This window comes from Mercenaria mercenaria, chromosome 2, assembly GCF_021730395.1.
Source record: "Mercenaria mercenaria strain notata chromosome 2, MADL_Memer_1, whole genome shotgun sequence".
In the NCBI taxonomy this organism is placed as follows: Eukaryota; Metazoa; Mollusca; class Bivalvia; order Venerida; family Veneridae; genus Mercenaria; species Mercenaria mercenaria.
The window spans coordinates 76,250,881-76,273,259 of NC_069362.1; the positions used below are offsets into that span (position 1 = coordinate 76,250,881).

Genomic DNA, 22,379 nt, shown 5'->3' on the forward strand with positions numbered 1-22,379 from the left:
ACATGCTTTATTTATGTTTACCTACTACACTTGGTAGGTCACACTTTGAGATCAGAAACTAGAAGCTGGTTGAAATGACAGACTTTCACTATAAACATAATGGTTAAGTACTGGAGATTTCTCAAACTACAGTCTGTAAGAGCACAAACATTAAATCTAACAAGACAAGTACTGTGAAGTTCACGTCACAGTGGAACAGTTACTTATTTATTTATTTGGGTTTTACGGCGCACCAACACAGTATAGGTTATATGGCGCCAAACAGAACTACAAATTTTGGTTCCACATGTCATTTACATAGAAATAAAAACATGAGGTATGGAATCAAAATTTGAAACAAGATGAGACTGAGAAACATTAAGCAATAAACTATGAACATTCCTTCAGTCAACTATTTTGTGTAATGTCACAGTTTTAATCATCACACAGTTACACGAAATTTAGCATACTGAGAAATTTCCGCTGGAATACAATCGCTGTTAGCTGAATATGTTTGTTAAGCTTAATCATGATGCTTTTTCAACAAGACCGTCAGTAAACTTTACTACACACGCACATAGATTTTCCTCAGTTCTCGCCACTTACCTGCAAGGCACTATTAAGAACTCCTTAACAGAGAAAGACAGTGCTACCCAAACAAATTTTGTTTTAAATGTCTTAACTTCAGAGAGAAATTCCCTCCTTTTTTTTTTGCTAATAACATGGCAGAAATTCTAGCAATACCAGGAAGGTGAGTGTATGAAAATGACGGGAAATAACAAGTATGAGTCCCTACAACCTGTCTGTCAAAACACTGAGCTAATTTAACATTTGGATATTCCTATAGACTTTGGTAACTACATCCACACTGTACTACTCAACAAGAGTAATATAAATTATATATTCTTCATTTTTATCATATAAATTTTACTAAGGCTTATTATTTATGTATACAATATTTCATTACTTTACTGAATACAAAGCTTGTAGTTTTTATGGCATTTTCTATTCTATAACACAATTTGCGCAAACTCAGAATGTTCTCCCTGTGATCGAACATTATTTGTTATATCATAAGGGCCATGACTAATTGAAACTATATCTTTTCACTTAAAGAAATTGCTGACTTCAAAGTTTTATTCTGGGAAGAAAATAACCACTTAAGATATGGCGCAAAGCCAAGATTTATTCTAATTTCATGCTGTTGAATAATTTCATACTGCAAGTCAAAAATCAAGAACAGCAGTGGTATGTAAACTAAGTAATTTTTCATGTCAACAAAAATTGCTTAAATTCACAGTGTGAGAAGAAAGTTCATCAACATGTTTGAGACATGCAATTAATAGATCAATTAATAACATTTGATTGCAAATTAAATAATTAAATTGTAACCATGTGGTCTTGAATTTAAAAGCTGAATAATATGGTTCAAATTCATTAATTTCACAGGAAGCCAGTAAATAAATAGGGAACCAAAGGCATATCAGACAAGATTTCAGCATGGTACTTCTACTTAATGTGAAGACATTAACACACAACACATAATACGACAGTAAACAATAAATAAATAGGAACAAAATGGAACCATTATTAATCAAATGGTTATTTCTGAACAAGCATGCCTCCCCCCACCCCTCGAAACTGTGTTTTGTAGTTCTTTTACTAGACACATGTTACAGTCTGTACTTTTATAATTTGTACTTTTATAAATTGTCTATCTGATGTCCGATAGGGACAGAAAGGTACTTCAATACTGCAAATATGAGGTAAATTTAAAGAAAGTGTAACACTATGTTAAAGTTCTAACACTCACCAGGTGCGTTCAGGTAAAATTAACCATCTATGAATAAAATGTAATCTCAAAAAGAAAAATAATAGCTGTATGAATTAACTGCTAAAATACTATTTGTGCACATCAGCAACTTTCAAAGAACAACTTCTTCATTAACTGCAAAGATCTTTTTACACACTTTTCAAAACAGTTTGAATACAATTACTGTTGTTCATTGCCATGCGTTTCTGTTACTGTTGTGGAACAAAATGTAACTGCAACTTCAAGGCATAACTTCAACAAACAAGGAACTACTTTCTGATGCTTGTGCAACTTAAAAATTTACTGCATGAAATACAACAAATTTGTATTTCACATATTTCTCAGTTAATTAGAATCCAGTCTATCATAAATTCATATTAAAACACAAGCAGGCATTCTAAATACAACATCAAGTGGCTTTGCCATTTTGTCTAATTAAGAATACTAGTCAGGCATCCAATACAACATTTATGTATAAAAGTCAGTGTTTTATATATACTCTTTGAATATAATGCATTTTATATACAGGCAAAGGTTTGACAGCCTAAACCATTTACTGTTTGTAGCCTGGAAAATATATAGCATAAATACAAATACAGAAATCATCTAACTTAATTCTGTCTAAAATCTCTTATCACAAGTTGTCAAAGATAAAAGGAATGATTTCCTCTTATATAACCTTTCCTCCTAAATCTGAAATAAATTTACCTCGTTCTATCAATAATCAAACATTTCTAGACCAGTTAGCAACAGGCAGCATTAAAATATGTCACAAATGCCCTCTCTATATTTATATCACTGTGCATTTCAACGATCACTACATTATGCAGATTAGCTTTGCTGACATTTTTCAGCCAGTAGATAACTAGCAGATCAATTTTGTACAGCTTCTTTGTCCTCTTCAAGTTCATTTTTTACTGTTCCAATTGGCTTTAACTGGCCATCTTATTTAATTAGCCAATGTAGGTCACTTCTGTTTATATTCCCATGTATCCTCCCCCAGTACTAAAACCAGTTAGTTTTCTATCACATGATATTTCTAAAACAAGATTTTTATGTCAATGCAAACTCCTCGTGAAGGTGTTTTCCACAACATGAAATTCCTAGCTATTGTCTCATGTTGCGGTAATTCATTCTGAAGCACTATCTAACTGGCACATCATCCTACTTTATCCCTTATAACATCATGGCACGACATGGTACAGCACTTTATTTTATTATTTTTTTCAATGAAGGTGTCTCAGACTGTATTAATCACCTTTTTAATTTTTACTAATCAAGCTGAATATTCCAGACTTATATTTCCATATAAAATCTACTTTATTTGCATTGATTTGAGTTATATTCATAGACAATCCATTTAGGAATCGCTATGGACTTTATTTCTATAAATATTTTTATATATTCTTTTCATTCTTTCTCAGCTCTTTATTTGCATCTGTATTTGTTGTAAGAATTCTATATATGATATACTTGACTCTGTCCGATCTTCTACAAAATGCTGGAAAAATTTCATTCTCAACTTGCCATCTTCCCTGTGAATGTAAAAAAGCAACTGTTCAACACAGCTCGTCAAATAAAAAAAAAACAAGCTCCTCAAATATAAAAAAAACCAGTTCAACATAGATTCTCAAATAAACAAATCAAAATAGTTTCTCAAAATAAGCTGTTGTTAATGAAGCTAACTTTAACATGTATTTTGAATGAGACATAGAAAAATATCAAAAGGGATTAGAATGAATGTTAAATTTTTGTGAAAACACATGGAGAATGCGGATTTTCTCCCATATTCTCATACCATTTCAGATGTTTTACAAGAGTAACACTGGTCCAGTTATTGAGAGGTTCAAGTGATCCAAATATAGAAAATACACGGAAAACTGCTAGAGAAACCTAACAAATTGCTTGACTAAGCCCGTGTTGCTTCAAACATTGATGCCCAATTGAAAATTGTTACACTGTACTTTCAAATATTTTAATACTTTACAATAATACCGTGCAAACTTCAAATAATTTATACCAATGGTCATTTTCCCAAAGAACATCTGGCATATTTTGAGAAGACTTCATTTGTATAACAAGATGTAAACAAGTAGCTTGATCACAAAAACTAGGAGTTTTGAGTTTTTAAGCTGTATGTGAAACTGCGGAAACAATATTAAGTAAACTGAGAAAGGTATAGAGAGAAAACAAAACATGACAAAGTATGTTACCTGACTACAACCAAGGCTGCACCATTTGATCGACCATCTAACAAATAGGTAATAAAAGAACGCACTCTCTCTGATCCATCGTTTTCTAGTTCAGGAAGTTCTGTCTGTAATATACATAGATTTACTTCAGTAAGATATTAAACAGAATGGCCAGACATTTCTGGTATATATGTTGATACCTGCTACCAGAATAATAAGAAGCAGACTGCGTTACATTTCTTGTTTTCTTTGAGCTAACTTTAAACTTACACAAAGATGGCATCATTTGTCTTATTATCTAACTATATAATGAAACATGTCAATACAATAATAATGTTGTTGAAATAAAACACACACAAAACTTACCATAAATAGGCAAATAACTAAGCTCTAAGTTTCTATGTTAATTTATTGCAAATTTGATAATAACAAGAGCTGTCACTAATGGTGACAAATGCCCCCGCAGCACCTTGACCTTTGAGCTAGTGACCTTGACCTATGACCCCAAAGTCAGTAGAGGTCGTGTACTCAATAAGTACTATCAGCATGTTAAGTTTGAAGGTCCTGGGTGCAGTGGTTTGCGAGTAAAGTGCCTTCATGCAAAAAGTTAACATTGTGACGAACGAACTAACGAACGGACGGACAGCTGAAAACTAATATGCCTCCCTTTGGGGGCATAAAAAGACCTATACACAAAAGTTATTCAAGAACTATATTTCTTTTAAATTACAGCAAAAGGCAAAAATAAAGCATATATATAAATACTTACAATGCCACCCTCTTGTATTGAGGCAAAGTGTGGTCTGTCTAACACATCCTGACAGAACTGTGGGTTTACGGCACTACCTAAATACAGGTATATTGTATCTCCTGTGTCAAGTAGATACGCCCCATTACGATCAATGTTAGCTGATGACAGCTGAAGTAACGGTAATTTAGGAAACTCCAGACTTCCTTTTTTCACCATTTCCTGAAAAATATTGTAATAATTAACTTTGAAGAACTCAACATTTCCATAGCATGTTCAACTGACTGATAATAAGAGGTTACTGTAAAATCATTTAATTTTGTGGGCATGAAATTTCGTGGTTTTGGTCAAAACTGCAATTTCGTGGGGACATGAATTCGTGGATTTTAACTTTTTGAACATAAAATGAATGGGAATTGTTCGCTGGGATTAAATTTTGTGGACTGACTCAACCACGAAAATTAGTCCCCATGAATATTAATGATTTCATAGTATAGGTGTTTAAAGTTAAACAAGAGGATCAATGACCCTAAAGCCCTCACCTGTGTACAAGGCTTCAAGTGTGTTTCACTTTGTATAAGTACAGAGTTAGGTTTCTTCTATTAAGTTAGCCTATATTATATACAATGTCACATACATTTTTGAACCTAGGGCAATAATTTGAACAATTATTGTAGACATTACAAATATGATTTCACACGCCAAATAATCAAGGCTCTAGCTATTATCGATTCAGAGAAGAAGATTTTCAAAGTTTCTTATATAAAAGCCTTTAGTAAATACATGTCAGACACAGGGGCCTGGCCTTTTTTTTTTACCTTGGGCAATAATTTGGACAAGTATGGAATTGGAAGAGAACCAAACCCTTATATCGCATGCCAAATATCAAAACTCTAGAGAAAAGGATTTTTAAAGTCTGATAGCTGAAAACCTATTTTTAACCAAAAAGACCCATATGTTCAATGAACCAGAACCATTTAAACAACTTTAAAAGGGGGCTACCCAGAGATCATTTGTGTAAAGATTGTAATTCAGTGGTTTTAGAGGAGATGTTGTTTAAAGAAATTGTTGATGAAAATGTGGCCACACCCTCTGGCAGTCATGTTTTTTGACGATCAGAAAAGTTTGAACAAAATTTGTAGAAGGTCACACAAGGACAATCTGTGTAAAATTATTTTAAAATCGGGCTAACAGTTTTATACGAGAAGATTTTTAAAGTTTCCACTAAGTTTCTACTATAATTATACATATAGGAAAAAGTGACCACGCCCCCCTGGCAGCCATATTTTTTGATGAATCAGAATAATTTGAACAATCTTGGTAGAGGGTCACACAAGAACCATTTGTGTTAAATTATTTTAAAATTGGGCAAGGAGATTTTTAAAGTTTCCACTATATACATATAGGGAAAAGGGACCACGCCCTCTGGCGGCCATGCTTTTTGACAAATCAAAATAATTTGAACAATGTTGGTAGAGGGTCATACAAGGACTATTTGTGTAAAATTATTCTGATATCGGGCCAGCAGTTTCACACAAGTTTTTTAAAGTTTCCACTATATACATATAGGGAAGTGACCACGCCCTCTGGCAGCCATGTTTTTTGACGAATCAAAAAAAATTGAAAAATCTTGGTCGAGGGTCACACAAGGACCATTTGTGCAAAATCTTTTTAAAATCGGGCCAGCAGTTTCACACAAGATTTTTTAAATTTCCACTATATACATATAGGGAAAAGTGACCACGGCACTTGGCGACCATGTTTTTTGATAAATCAGTATTATTTGAATAATCTTGGTAGAGGGCGGCATATTTGTATGAAATTATTTCAAAATTGGACCATTGCTTTTGGAGATGTTGACTGAAGATTTTTCTATTTTTAGCTCTGGCGGCCCTAATATGCAACCAAGCGGAACCATCTGAACAATTTTGGTAGAGGACCATCTATGCCAAGTTTCATCAAAATCCATTCAGTGGTTTTAGAGGAGATGTCTTTTAAACACAATTGTTGATGACGGACGGACGACTTGATGCACGAATGATGGACAACGGACACTGCGTGATCACAATAGCTCACCATGAGCACTGCTTTAAGGGTGATACACTAAAATCAGCTGTCCTAGATTTGAAGTTGACTATTCACAGCTTTGTTCTACAATTAATAACATGTGGTACTATAAACAATTAATACATACCACGTCCATAATTGTATGTATAGGATATAGATCTGGGTATAACATTCTAATCAGTTCAGTTGTCGGCAGACTTTTACACTGGTGAAGAGCGTATGTTCTGTCATCTAAACTAGTTGATATACCTGTCCTAAATGCCGTCTGAAAACATGAAACATTAACTTCAATATTTTGCATTTTGTATTTTATTAGGCGATAACCTTTTCCTTTTACAGTAGACTTGTTAATTTTTGCATATTTCTTGGTTTAAAAGACAAGACTTATTTGCATTAAGAATTCGCATTTTCACATTTCATAGTTATTTATACTTATGGAGTGTCCCTTTTTAATATAAAAGTTTAAAATTTGAGTGTCGCACTGATCGCATATAATAGTGACTATAGAGCCTAGAGCTGTGAATATTACAAAAACTGCAGAATACATTCACTGAAAATACACAGACATGATTTAAAATCAAATATGACTGACATTTTTTTATTTTTTTTTCAAAAAGAAGCACTTACAAAATGATGCATTAAAGAGTATCTTCTACATGATGCAACTATAGCAAGATTTCGTACTTACAGATTTGAGCAATGCCAGACAGTAGAGTGGTATAAGTTTAAGCTGATCATTGGAACAGAGATTTCCGACTCTCTGCGATGCTGGTAATGTACTGCTGTATGCATTCAATATATCAATGGAAGCATTCACAATTGCTTCCCTCGCATCAGACATAGATGATGATATACTGCGGTCTACAGCTGCAACAGTAATACAAGTGTGAAAATTTTTAACTCATGAATAATTCAACATTCACGAAATACAATATTATTAAGTTATTTAACATTGTTCTGTACAATATGGCAATACACTTAGACTCATAACCATTCAGAAAAAACATACTGGATGAGCTGATATGACAACCAGTCCAAATATATGCCAACACAAAATTAGATATAGAAAAATAAAGCTTAAACAAGTGTAAAAACAGTAATTGTAGCTAATATAATCTTGAAGGTTGGTCATCACAAAAACTATATCAATGACATCCAGCTTCACCTGTTTTGCCCCTCTGGCATGTTACTCCTCACAACATAAACAGTTAAGCTTCAATTTATGTCAGTGATCATATTCTAAGAAGCAATGAAAGCCATTTTAGGTTTACACAATTTAACTGTAGACTTAATCAGAACTGTACAAGAGGCGACATTTCTCAGTTAAAACGTCTCTGCAACTTACCCATCTTAGCCAGTAAAGCTATAATAGCTTGTTGATCAGCCCCTGCGTGTATTTCACTGATCTGATTCGTTACTGGTAAACAAAGTGTGTGCACTCGAATACGTCTTTCACCTGTAAAGGAAGAAAATTCCATTATACACACTGACACATCAAAGAAAATGACAGCATATCACTTTCCACAAATATAAGACACAACAAAACTCAAATTCATTTAGAAACAACTGACACAGGGAGTAGTACAGGGAGCAGTACACCAAACCTTAATCTGAAATTCTAAGTAAAAAGAGGGGTAATTCATAAAATATTGGTGCAAAAGTTATGGCTCTTGTGACAAATGATATGGGTGATGATGAGGAATAACTATTTTAAGTTTGAAGCAAATCCATCATGTAATTAAAGAGACAAACAGAACAAGACCTGTCTCCATAGGATGACACATGCCCCCGATGGCACTTTAAATGAATAGTTATGGCCAATGTTAGAGTTTAGGACCTTTGACCTACGGAGCTGGGTCTTGCGCGCGACACGTCGTCTTACTGTGTCACACATTCATGTGTAGTTATTTTAAAATCCATGCATGAATGACAAAGATATGGACCGGACACGCCCATCAATGCACTATCATGAAAAATGACCTTTAACGTCTAAGTGTGACCTTGACCTTTGAGCTATGGACCTGGGTCTTGCATGGACATGTCGTCTTACTGTGGTACACATTCATGCAAAGTTATTTGAAAATCCATCCATCGATGACAAAGATATGGACCGGACACGCCCATCAATGCACTATCCTTTAATGTCTAAGTGTGACCTTGACCTTTGAGCTACGGACCTGGGTCTTGCGCACGACACGTCGTCTTACTGTGGTACACATTCATGCTAAGTTATTTGAAAATCCATCCATCGATGACAAAGATATGGACCGGACACGCCCATCAATGCACCATCCTTTAATGTCTAAGTGTGACCTTGACCTTTGAGCTACGGACCTGGGTCTTGTGCACGACATGTCGTCTTACTGTGGTACACATTCATGCCAAGTTATTTGAAAATCCATCCATCGATGACAAAGATATGGACCGGACACGAAAAATGCGGACAGACCGACAGACTGACAGACAGTTCAAAAACTATATGCCTCCCTTTGGGGGCATACAAAAAGAAAGTGTATCAAAACTTTATCAAAGGTGTGGATTCAGATGGACGCCGATGCCTAAACGATGTTTCAGTTACACCAGCATAATTTTGGTGATATTGCAACTTCTACTGTATAAATATACAAGAACTAACCTTTACTGGAAGTATACAAGAGTGCAGCCTGGAAACACATGGTTGACATGTCTGTCAGTGGCTCCTCTATCGACATCTGCATACCAAACCCAGCATCTGGGTTCACATTGGGCAATGACAGCAAGTCCGTAGATCTCACAAAGAAATTACCATGAAATGTGTGGATACTAATTCCTGAAAACAGAAATGATGTCAACAGTCAAAAATATTATCTAATACAGTGAAATTCTAGAACAGCTGATGAAGTGAGAATTGCTCAAATAACCTTAAAATATTCACTGCTGTAGTTCAAGTGAGAGCAAAAACTGTATACTTGTTCATCCTTGTCAACATTTGAAAACTATCTTAGTACAAAGTGAGCAAAACTACTGCTAAGTACTCTGACAACAGTTTGGTGGATATTGTATTACCAGAATACACTTGTTTAATAGCCTGGAACACTCCAAAGCACAACTTGTTACAAAAAATATTGTTTCTAGTCCGGAACACTCCAAAGCACAACTTGCTTCAAAGAACACTTTCATAGTCTAGAACACTCGAAGCACAACTTGCTACAAAGAATACTTGTTTCATAGTCTAGAACACTCGAAGCACAACTTGCTTCAAAGAACACTTGTATCATAGTCCAGAACACTCGAAGCACAACTTGCTTCAAAGAATACTTGTTTCATAGTCTAGAACACTCGAAGCACAACTTGCTACAAAGAATACTTGTTTCATAGTCTAGAACACTCGAAGCACAACTTGCTTCAAAGAACACTTGTATCATAGTCCAGAACACTCGAAGCACAACTTGCTACAAAGAATACTTGTTTCATAGTCTAGAACACTCGAAGCACAACTTGCTTCAAAGAACACTTGTATCATAGTCCAGAACACTCGGAGCACAACTTGCTACAAAGAATACTTGTTTCGAAGTCCTGAACACTCCATAGTACAACTTGCAACAAATACTTGCTTCAAAACTGTCTTCATACCTTTTGAGCACCGAATTCTCATCACAGATTCAAATCCAACCTTCCGTGTCAGGTACCGCCGGAGATCTGCCTCAAACTTTTCCGCCAAATGCGGTGACCGCACAGCATGGTATGATGGGTAATATGACACACAACCACCAGAAAACTTTGATATACATTCTGTAATTGAATCAGTGAAACATTCACAAATCGAACAATACCAATACCTATGATTTATAACCTATGCTGTTAGATGTGTGGAGTTATGTTAAGTAAGATCTCTGTAACAGTTGATGAAACAACAGCTTAACCGATATTCTTTAAGTTTTTTTTTAACTTTTTGAAAGATGTAATCTCTTAATAGCACACATTTCTGTTTTCCATACTCAGGAACTACTTTCTTTGTATATTATCAAGTTGAACTTGTTAATACAACATAACCTGTAACAATATCAATTCAAAATGATTACCCAATCATAGTGGTGGTAGTCAAGGACAGGTTATATGCAAAAATTTGGAATGATTACGAATTACTAAGAAATAAAGTATGTTCTGCTACCCTACCTATGGATGCAATATCAGCATATTGTCCATTAAACATGAAGAGATCAACTGCTATCTGCTGGGCAGAACAATCTAATGCCAGCTTCTTGTAAAAATCTGTTGCTGGACCAAGACTTGAAATGTCCTGAAAAAAGCTTAACACTAATCAAGCATGTTCTAGAATGGTGCCGGTTCAAATTTTCATATAAATTGTTCCTACCTTCCTCATAAGCTGCATATATGCTGGCAAGATGAACATACTTTTTCAGAGTGAAAAGAAAAAAAAATGACAAGAGGTATCTGCTGAAGGTCATCACAGTATGACAAAACATTTTAACTATTCTGATAGTTATTTAAATTTCGATATTAAAGTAGTACTTCTAGACAAATTGTTGTAACACAGACAAAAACATTGCAATATTACTTTGGAAGTTTTCTGTGTTGAATCTTCTCTATTTTGTAGTGCACCAGGGCCGTATGTTGGTAACACAGTCTGCATAACAGTCAGTCGTCCACCAGTGGCCGTCTAAAAATATTACAAGGTTTTTAAATGCATCTAACATGAAACCAAACTATTATTTCATAATGGTGTAGGAAAGGTTTTCAAATTCGTTCACTAATAGAAGTGAATTGTAACATTTGACATGTATGTACTCGTACTATACATATAGCCATTTGTTTTTCAAATTCCTTGTATCAGCAACAACATTTTCAATGTGACTGAGAATAATAACTAATTCTCAAGGTTAACAACAGGATGTTGTAAGCTATTCAATTTATCAAAAACTGAAAATATTTGACTTTCTGCTGAGATTAGTTTCCCCTATGAAAGTCATTACACTGAAGAGAAATGATTTATAGACTGACCGTCATTTTGAAAGCTGCTTGCAGTGCGGCACCAAGGGCACTTCTGGTTTCCATATTGTTCTCAAATAATGTTGGTAACTGGTTTAACAGATCAATTACCAAACTTTTACACTCGTTTAGATTGACTAGTAAATCATCAGGACTGGGTAGAAAAATATCTGAAATACATTGATATACAACACTTATACACCAAATTGAACACTTCACTCTATGTGTTGTATTTATTTCAATATTTCGTAAGTCAAGTGAGTGGATAGCTTAACTTTACCAAGACAGGTAAATGATAATTATAATTCCCAGTTTTATCACAATTTAGTGTAAGAGAATATGCAGGTACTTCATACCATGAAAAGTAATCAAAAAGGGAAATCCACTATATTCATTACTTTCGTTTTCAAAACTTTAACTAAAATTGTTACTGGAACCGTTTGAAAAACTCCATCTCTAGACCCCTGAACTATTACTTTTTCTACTTTTTGATAAAATGGCAACAGGTGTTAAGAAACGAGTGGTGATACTAGATTTAAAAATGGTAAGTTTTTTGGCCCTACAATATTTTAAGAAAATGACAGTCTCGATAGTTCTTACCCTCATCTTTAAACAGTGGATAAAAAAAATCCACAAGATATATTTTATATGAATCTGATAACTGGTAAAAGTGTCATTTTTATTCTTGTTTCTTTATTTCTGAAGTTACCTGAAAACCTGATACTACATGAATGAATCCAAAAGAATTTTGTCAAATTTTATGCATAACACTTTTTTTTATAACTATCTGTATTTCTAAAACTGCAATATTCTTAAATACTGACCATCTACATCTGTAACAGTGAGCATCTGAGGCTGAGACAAACCCTCGGCCAGATTAAAGAAATGTACAGAACTGTCATATGCTATGAAACCTATCTGTGTCCGAGAATCGCCTGGTATCCGGTCCAACACATCTAGTAATGTCTCACAGAAAACAGTTAAATAACCTGCAATATATCAAGTTAATCTTGCTGCAAAGTAACACCAATTTCTTTGAGAAAGGTCTTTTATGGAAAAACTATACATCTAGCCCTGTATCTGATTACATATGCACCATTAAAGCGTCAAAACAAGGAAAGGCATAATGTTAACACCTGCATCATTAATGAAACAAGAGGACCATGATGGTCCTGAATCGCTGACCTATCCCCACATGAGCCAGTGTTGAACTGAGTATGACATCGTTATTTCTAATATTTGCCATAGTGACCTAGTTTTGGAGCACATGTGTCCTAGATATCATCAAGATAAAAAATTCTGACCAATTTTCATGAAGATCCATTGAAAAATATGACCTCTAGAGAGGTCACAAGGTTTTTCTATTATTTGACCTAATGACCTAGTTTTAGAAGGCACGTGACCCACTTTTAAACTTGACCTAGATATCATCAAGGTGAACATTCTCACCAATTTTCATGAAGATCTCGTGAAAAATATGGCCTCTAGAGAGGTCACAAGGTTTTTCTATTTTTCGACCTACTGACCTAGTTTTTGACCACACATGACCCAGTTACGAACCTGACCTAGATATCACCAAGCTGAACATTCTCACCAATTTTCATGAAGATCCATTGAGAAATATGGCCTCTAGAGAGGTCACAAGGTTTTTCTATTTTTAGACCTACTGACCTAGTTTTTGAAGGCATATGACCCAGTTTCGAACTTGAACTAGATATCATCAAGGTGAACATTCTCACCAATATTCATGAAGATCTCATGAAAAATATGGCCTCTAGAGAGGTCACAAGGTTTTACTATTTTTAGATCTACTGACCTAGTTTTTAACCCCACGTGACCCAGTTTCGAACTGGACCTAGATATCATCAAGGTAAACATTCTGACCAATTTTCATGAAGATCCATTGAGAAATATGGCCTCTAGAGAGGTCACAAGGTTTTTCTATTTTTAGATCTACTGACCTAGTTTTTGACCCCACGTGACCCAGTTTCGAACTTGACCTAGATATCATCAAGTTGAACATTCTGACCAATATTCATGAAGATCTTATGAAAAATATGGCCTCTAGAGAGGTCACAAGGTTTTTATTTTTAGACCTACTGACCTAGTTTTTGACCCCACGTGACCCAGTTTCAAACTTGACCTAGATATCATTAAGGTGAACGTTCTGAACAATTTTCATGAAGATCCATGGAGAAATATGGCCTCTAGAGAGGTCACAAGGGTTTTTCTATTTTTAGACCTACTGAACTAGTTTTTGACCCCACGTGACCCAGTTTCGAACTTGACCTAGATATCATCAAGGTGAACATTCTCACCAATATTCATGAAGATCTCATGAAAAATATGGCCTCAAGAGAGGTCACAAGGTTTTTCTATTTTTAGATCTACTGACCTAGTTTTTAACCCCACGTGACCCAGTTTCGAACTTGATCTAGATATCATCAAGATGAACATTCTGACCAATTTTCATGAAGATCCATTGAGAAATATGGCCTCTAGAGAGGTCACAAGGTTTTTCTATTTTTAGACCTACTGACCTAGTTTTTGACCCCACGTGACCCAGTTTCGAACTTGACCTAGATATCATCAAGTTGAACATTCTGACCAATATTCATGAAGATCTCATGAAAAATATGGCCTCTAGAGAGGTCAAAAGGTTTTTATTTTTAGACCTACTGACCTAGTTTTTGACCCCACGTGACCCAGTTTCGAACTTGACCTAGATATCATCAAGGTGAACATTCTCACCAATATTCATGAAGATCTCATGAAAAATATGGCCTCTAGAGAGGTCACAAGGTTTTTCTATTTTTAGATCTACTGACCTAGTTTTTGACCGCACGTGACCCAGTTTCGAACTTGACCTAAATATCATCAAGATGAACATTCTGACCAACTTTCATAAAGATCTCATGAAAAATGTGACCTCTAGAGATGTCACAAGCAAAAGTTTACACACGCACGAACGGACGACGGACACTGCGCGATCACAAAAGCTCACCTTGTCACTTCGTGACAGGTGAGCTAAAAAAAACCTCTAATGGCATACTTTGAAATTGCATAAATTTTTAAGTTTCACTTAAACATGTATTTTATGTTGACAAGAGTTTGTTGAATTAGTTTAAAATTGTTCTTTGGGATTGGGAACAACCATAAAATCCACTTAAAAAGCCCTCCAAAAACAATGATTTCAAAGCATATCTCTTCTCACATTTGATGTGTTCCATATATGGAGTTCTATATTTCTAGGAGCCTCCATGGCAGAGTGGTTAAGGTCGCTGACTTCAAATCACTTGCCCATCAACGATGTGGGTAAGAGCCTCACTCGGGGTGTTCATGTGAGGAAGCCATCCAGCTGGCTTACGGAAGATCGGTGGTTCTACCCAGGTGCCCACTCCTGATGAAGCTGGAAAGTCACCATATGACCTATAACTGTGTCGCTGCGACGTTAAACCCAACAAAATAAACCTCTATTTCTGTATCACAGGAAAATTTTACATAACTATTGAGTTACAAGATGTAAATTCTGCAGTATCTTATCAATTACAGATCTGACCTATCAGTAATATTACTGAAGCTTTAAATCGCATACCTGTTTCTATGGCATTGAAAGACACATCTATCAAATAAAGGTACACTGCTGGCTGTGGTGGTCTTAACTGAAAAATTAACAAGAATTTGAAAGTATCCATTTTACTGTTACTTCCTAAATCTGTGGAAGCATGTTACTCTAAAACACTGGCGAAAAATGTATAGATAGGTCTAGGCTTACAAACAATGCACTAATGAATCAAAACAAAACAATACAAGGCACAGAAAGTAACCACTCAATAGTCAAAACAGTTTTACATCTGAAGTACTTTATCATTTATTAACAAAAATGCACACAAATAAATATAAGGAAATACCATATATTCTGAAGGTGCTATGAACTCTATGGTCGCTGATTTGATTTCTGGTCTCCTCTGTGGATCACCATAACTTTTACTCACTGGGTCAAATGAAAACTCATCTGGCACTAAAAAAAAAGGGAAAGTACGTAATTGCTTGTGTAAACCTGGAACATTTTATCCTTTTGAAAAAAGAACCAACACAACCTGCTATAAACTAACTTGTCTTCACAATTTCAAAGCCATGCAAGCCCATTATAGAGTTCAAAATTTGATTTGTTTTAAAAATAAGGTAATGAAATGTTTCATTTTGATATTATGATTAAAACATTTTTATCTGTACTGCGGTTATTGTATTTCTAGACCAGCAGCTTTATATTATCTGTGGGATTGTGCAATCGTTGCTAAAACTCTTGAATGTGCACAAAAAAACACTGACAATGGATGATGATGTTAACCTTTAGCCTGCTGTCTGCAAGTGATTCTGCCTTTGCGATCAGTGCAGATCAAGATAAACCTGTCTGCACTGTTCGCTATTCAGTCAGTATATTTTCAATAAACACCCCTTCGAATAATAAATGGTAATACCCAAATTGAATGATGGATCAGTGTACTGTAGAAATTTAGCAAGCTAAAGGTTAAACAACAAACATAACATAAGAATTATACCATCATTTGAATTTTGCTTACATTCATTAACCCTGTAACAAAGATTACATTTCCACCGTCGACTGTCTACAAAATAAACAAACGGATTGATGTACGTCCTACACGAGCGACATCTCACTATAACACTGGACTGTATCACAGGCAATTGCTGCAGAAAATTAACAACACATTCAATTAGACAAATTAACTAACAAGAAAATCAGGAACTAAAAAGATGGTAAAGTTTTGACAAAACATTTGTTTCAACTAAGCTGTACAGCAAATGAATTCAAATTAAAGAACAATCCTATCAACGATTATAATATATTGCTTTTTCTTCAGCAATTCCTTGCTGAACCAAAAATTGTACAAATCTTATTTATTTACTCACTCGCTGCATTATGTCACAGTGACATTTTGAAAAAATATTTACATATTTCAAAGAACATACGGACAAATCTTTGAAAGGATGTATGAGAATGCCAAGGGGTAACCTGGACTTGTTTAACAATGCTGACGTCTGGGGTATGTTGTTCATCGTACAACGAAACACTCTGAAATGTGAAAACATACATTATACTGGAAAAGAAGTTATCAATACGTATTGGAAACCACTTCAGACTAACTGCAGTTTACATGTAAAGTAAAATAAAGACATTACAGTCTGACTACTTAAACGCAGAGATTTCTTAACAGCTTTGTAAACATATTGATTAAATGTGAAATTTCACAATTCCTTAGTAACATTTTATCAAATTTTAAGGATTGTCCTCAACCTTAATACACCAATATCATTTATAATTTACTTTTTTCTACACAAGTTACAAGGTGAATGTAAATTAATGTAGGTAAAGAGACAGTTTGGTACTTTGGATTACAGTTGACATATGTACACATAGAGAAGAGATCTTACTATGATTTACAGTTGACATACATAAAGAGAAAGTATCTTACTCTGGATTACAGTTGACATACATAAAGAGAAAGTATCTTACTCTGGATTACAGTTGACATGTATAAGTACATAGAGAGAAAGTATCTTACTCTGGATTACAGTTGACATTCCTGTTATCATTTGGTATCACTGGCTTTGGTGTCTCTACCCCATCGGGAGGGATTAACTTTTTCTGCTGTAACAGATTTATATTCTGGCTACCCTGTAATGAAAAATTGTTTGTTAGTTTTCAAATACCAACTGCAGTTTGTAGAAATATATAAAATTAGATTGTCCACTAAGTCTTCTTGTATATCATTTTGTTAGCTTTTCAAAAACAGCTCTACATATCTTATAACAAACATACACCAAGCAGATATTTCCAGTCTTTGAAACTAGTGCTTTTTAATGAATATTTTCCAAGTTTAGAAAAAAAAGTTCTTATCAAACTAAACAGACTTTACAATTTCAAGTTTTCCCTTTATCTTTTAAATGAACAAAACTGAAACTACTGAATCTGTATTGCATCTAGAATTATTTTCATTAAAACAATGAAAAAAAATCATCAAAACAACATGTTATATTAATGAAAATGATAGAAACACCTGTTTCATATTATCAATGACATCAAGTTTCTTTCTACTCCATCTATAAATTTACATTTGTATCAGCCCCATAAAATATATCAGATCGTAATTACCTGCACAGACATGTTGCTAAAATTCGATGTCATGGCATTCAGTCCAGTATTTTGCTTTGGGTAGGTATTGACAAACTCTCCGATAGTTTTCCCTTGTGGAGCATACGGTTGACTTCTCGGCTGACCTAAAGGGGAATTTGGCTGAAAGCCTTGGTACTGATTTGCTGAACTTGGTTGTGGAGGAAATCCTGGTTGCTGACTGGCTGAAGTTGGAGGTGGCGGAAATCCTGGTTGTTGGCTGACTGATGTTGGGGGTGGCCGAAATCCTGGTTGCTGATTGGCTGAAGTTGGAGGTGGTGGAAATCCTGGTTGCTGATTGGCTGAAGGAGGTGGTGGAAATCCTGGTTGCTGATTGGCTGAAGTTGGAGCGGGCTGAAATCCTGGCTGCTGGTTGGCTGTTGTTGGGGGTGGTGGAAACCTTGGATGCTGGCTTGCTGATGTTGGAGGGAATCCTGGTACTTGATTGGTTGAAACTGGAGGTGGAGGAAATCCTGGTTGTTGACTGGTTGATGAGACAGGAGGGAATCCTGGTCGCATACCCATGGATGTAGGGGGAAACCTTGGCTGTTGGCCAGTAGTCATTTGTGGAGGAGGAAATCCTGGTCTCTGATTGGGGGCTGACATGGGAGGGACACCAAACTGAGGTTGATTGGCTGGGGGTGGAGGAAATCTTTGCTGTGATGAAGAAGGCATGCCAGTTTGCTGCGAAGTGGGAGGCAAACCTGGCATGTCTGGTTGCCAAGAAGGAACACCAGTTTGCTGTGATGAAGGAGGCACACCAGGAAAATTTGATGCTGGGGGCATGTCTTGTTGTTGAGATGCTGGGGGTAAACCATGTTGCTGACTCCATTGTTGCTGGGGATTACCTGGGGGTTGGGTCTCTTGCTCTGAAAAAAAAGAAGAACATACTTTAACATAATTATGTATACATATAACTTACTTAATCAAAAGCCCAAAGTCCACAAACTGAAAGGTATCTTTGAAACTGCAAAGTTTTTATTTATAAGAAGTCAACTTCCGTCAAAATGATATTTTTAACTTACGAAAGTTTTGCTGCTGGCCTGACTATTACCAAACAATAAATCAGGCATTTAACAGCCAAGGTACATGTGGGATATTGACTGTTCTGTTACTGCTCTGCTCCTTTCATAGTTAACAGGTTAGAAGTCATTGTCACAGTTTAAAACCTCAGCTAGTACCCAAGCTTCATCTCTGGTACACCAGTACTAAATTCTTTCGCAGGCATTGTTTTGATCCTGTATAGAACACTTTTGGAATGCATGGGTGAAAGTTGTCAAACTTCAAAATACTGAAATCAAGACTTTCAATACTGACAACACTAATTTCCTATCACTTGTATAGAAGAAGAAATCTTCAAAATACTGAATTCAGTATTAATACTGAAAACTTTCACCCATGGGAATGGAAATAAGCTCACTCCCTTACATTAAGAATTTGACACTGGTAAGAAAATATGACTTGAATGTATGTGATATTTTCATTTCCGTTTGACAAATGTACAGTTGATGTTATTAACAATCTGAGCATACCTGGTGTTCCCCTAAACTGTCCCTCTAGAGCATCAAGATTCGGGTTGATCACTGCAGGAGAATTTGTCCTTGATGACCTTTGTGATGATGGACCTGGAAATATTTTATACAATAACATAATCATTTCATTGCTTCATTCTCTTCACATTCAATGAGGATCTTTAATTCTTACTTATGATTTAGTTAGAAAATCAGTAACAGTTTTATCAGAAGGGGTTAAAAACCTTGATTTAAAGAAAGGATAAAAACAAATGAGTTACTGGTTAAAGGTATACAGTCATGCTGACTGTAAAATAACTTGGCTTGTTTAAGTTTTAATGACAATTTGAAATTGTTAAAAGCATGCAAAGAGGAGTAATAAGGATGGATTTTTCTGTATATTCTGTACAACAATAACAGTCCTGCTGGTTTAGGCAAGCACTGACCCTGCACATGAGTTACAAAGAATGTGATACAAAGAAATATTTTAAACGCAGAGTAACTGTAATATTGAGAAGAAACTAAGAGGTTGTTATATGAGAAACAGTCTTCAGTCTCTCAAAACATATGTAAACCTCACAATAAATACAGGTTATAATATATACATACACAGAAAAAGAAGATATTATATACCTATACCAAAATTTTATAAAAACCCAAAAGATTTGAGATGTGAAAAATACCATGCAAGGCACAGGGAGCTAGTAAACAGGTTAAATACAAAGTACTGTACACCTATATGTACATGTACATTCTGCTGATGCCAAGTATACAAAAATATAGTTGTTAATTAAAGTTCCTTATTTAATTACGACTTATTTTAAGCTTTTTAGAAATCTGGACTTCTTTGTTGCACTACAAGACTTTTAACACTTCCAAAACTTTCTTTAATATATCTAAGTATAATATTTAAATAATAACTTGCTGAAAATTAGAAATTCATGTTACACTGTTAATAAGTGAAATGTAGCAGATGATTTGAAGTGTTCTCAATGCAAGCACACCAGTCCTGCACATCTGTAACATTGTTATTATACAGTATTAGATACAGAACATGTACATAATGTTATCCTGCTGTAAACTACAAACTACTTCTTCAGAAAATCGTTATCACTCATTTTCAATAATGAATAGGGAGAACCATTAACGCTTAGCCTGCTGCAGGCGAATTTAACAGCCTTTGCAAACAGCTTGGAACCAGATCAGACGCCGATTAAATCGGCGTCTGATCAGGTTCCAAGCTGTTTGCTACTCTGACAATATTTCTTCCAATTTTGGAGCAAACTGAATGAACTTCACTATTTTAGCAGATGACATTTCCAGCAGACGACAATTTATCTAGCATGCTAAGGGTTAACAATTCTAAATTTCTGGTGCACAATAAAATGCAAATAAATGTTTCCCCACCACAAATGTTCTTAAAACTGGATACGGTTCTAAATGTCCTGCCAAAACTGTCAGCTAAAACAAAATGCTGTTTAGCCTTTCTTGTATGTGAGGAGAATGTGATTTCACACCATGAAAGTTTTTATAACCTTGAAGTACATGTAGATCTCTTGACAAATTAGGAGAATTCACTTTTGGATGTTTAATTCACACAGAACATCTCTTTTTTATATTTTCTTTGAAGTCTAAAATTGTCCTGGAAAATGACTAAATTATACACAGCAAGATCAATATGCCAGAATTTTTTCTTCAACAGAGTTGTTATCTATAATTAATATCAAAGAAATGGCTCCAGCAGTGTCAAAAACTTTAATTTTTTATGACTTGCATGCATTTAAATCTGTAAAGAGAGCATACATGTTCTATACCAGAAAGCAGGCATGCCATAACACGTAGCAAGAATAATATTACTATAAGCTAGACATGGTATCTTTCCTTTCCAAGAATAATTTAATTCCTAAGACATGAACAACTAACTCTTTAAATATTCCCCAATGATAATGTTTATAAACTGAACTATAAAGAGATTTAAATGAAGCATTAACATTTTGTTGTTTTGGGAAAGTACCAGTAGAAATGTTTTATAAATAACAACATCTGAGTGCCATAATTTCTTTCATTTTGGAATGGAAAATACCATCAGTATTCTCAAAAGCAAACCGTCTGCATGCTACAAGCCACAGTGAGAAATAAAACTCAAGCATGGAGAAAAGAACAGCAAAAAGTGACAACACCAGGGCACAAGTGTATCTGTGAAAAAAAGACGCTACATGTTGTATATGCCAATCAAACCTGAGTTAGCAGGTGTTATCCCGGGAGTGAGTGCCATACCAACTTGGTGCGAGTACTGGCCATGTCCATGAAATGGTACAGGGAGTTCATTCGGACGATCTGCCAAAAGCAGTTTAGTGTCAATTGTTTTCCCTTCAAAATTTTACCTTCAAGATTAAAACTAATTTTCTGTTTGAATACATGATCTTTTCCTACTTGTTGTTCATTTAATGTAACAAACAGGCCACGATAGACCGGTATCGCTCACCACTCAAGTTTAGAAATATTTAATACTGAAGCAATATAGAACATCAATTTTAAACTTGTAAATATTATACCGTGTGCAAGTTTTGTATTCCTAGTATTCATTGGGGCAATCTTTCATGTAAGTTTCATTTAAACTTAAGTTATTATTGACTGGTTAAAGTAGTTCTGCACGTCTGATAAACCGGAAGTGATGGCGTAACATCATTTATTCGGATAATGTAGAATAAAGCCTGGATTTGGTGTACTGAAATGAAAATCTTTTCATGTATTAATGGCAACCTGTGAGAAAATTTATTACAATGGCAAGGTTACTATATTTCTTAAGTTAAAACCTATACATTTTATTTCACCATATTATAGGGTATTTAAGTTTATTTACAACTGTGAGAAGTTTCATAAAAAC

The 22,379-nt window shown here is 35.0% G+C and overlaps 1 protein-coding gene across 4 annotated transcripts in view; it reads right to left on the reverse strand.

Moving 5' to 3' along the window:
- Positions 1–1,150: 1,150 nt before the first annotated feature.
- LOC123564355 (protein transport protein Sec24A-like) overlaps positions 1,151–22,379 on the reverse strand; it is a 29,711-nt gene continuing 8,482 nt past the window's right edge. For 2 of the 4 annotated variants that reach the window (XM_045357866.2, XM_045357865.2), the window contains exons 3-22: positions 21,731–21,862; positions 19,514–19,606; positions 17,964–18,850; positions 17,374–17,486; positions 16,781–16,883; positions 16,372–16,498; positions 15,700–15,809; positions 15,384–15,450; positions 12,613–12,777; positions 11,801–11,958; positions 11,358–11,459; positions 10,955–11,078; positions 10,412–10,570; positions 9,435–9,608; positions 8,145–8,255; positions 7,488–7,666; positions 6,927–7,064; positions 4,754–4,954; positions 4,006–4,109; positions 1,151–3,327 (exon numbers count right to left, since the gene is read on the reverse strand). In XM_045357866.2, the coding sequence (XP_045213801.2) occupies positions 3,213–3,327; positions 4,006–4,109; positions 4,754–4,954; positions 6,927–7,064; positions 7,488–7,666; positions 8,145–8,255; positions 9,435–9,608; positions 10,412–10,570; positions 10,955–11,078; positions 11,358–11,459; positions 11,801–11,958; positions 12,613–12,777; positions 15,384–15,450; positions 15,700–15,809; positions 16,372–16,498; positions 16,781–16,883; positions 17,374–17,486; positions 17,964–18,850; positions 19,514–19,606; positions 21,731–21,862 (3,362 nt within the window). In that variant the 3' untranslated portion in view covers positions 1,151–3,212. The remainder of the gene's footprint in view (positions 3,328–4,005; positions 4,110–4,753; positions 4,955–6,926; positions 7,065–7,487; positions 7,667–8,144; positions 8,256–9,434; positions 9,609–10,411; positions 10,571–10,954; positions 11,079–11,357; positions 11,460–11,800; positions 11,959–12,612; positions 12,778–15,383; positions 15,451–15,699; positions 15,810–16,371; positions 16,499–16,780; positions 16,884–17,373; positions 17,487–17,963; positions 18,851–19,513; positions 19,607–21,730; positions 21,863–22,379) is intronic. The other 2 variants (XM_045357867.2, XM_045357868.2) reach the window with 2 other exon arrangements.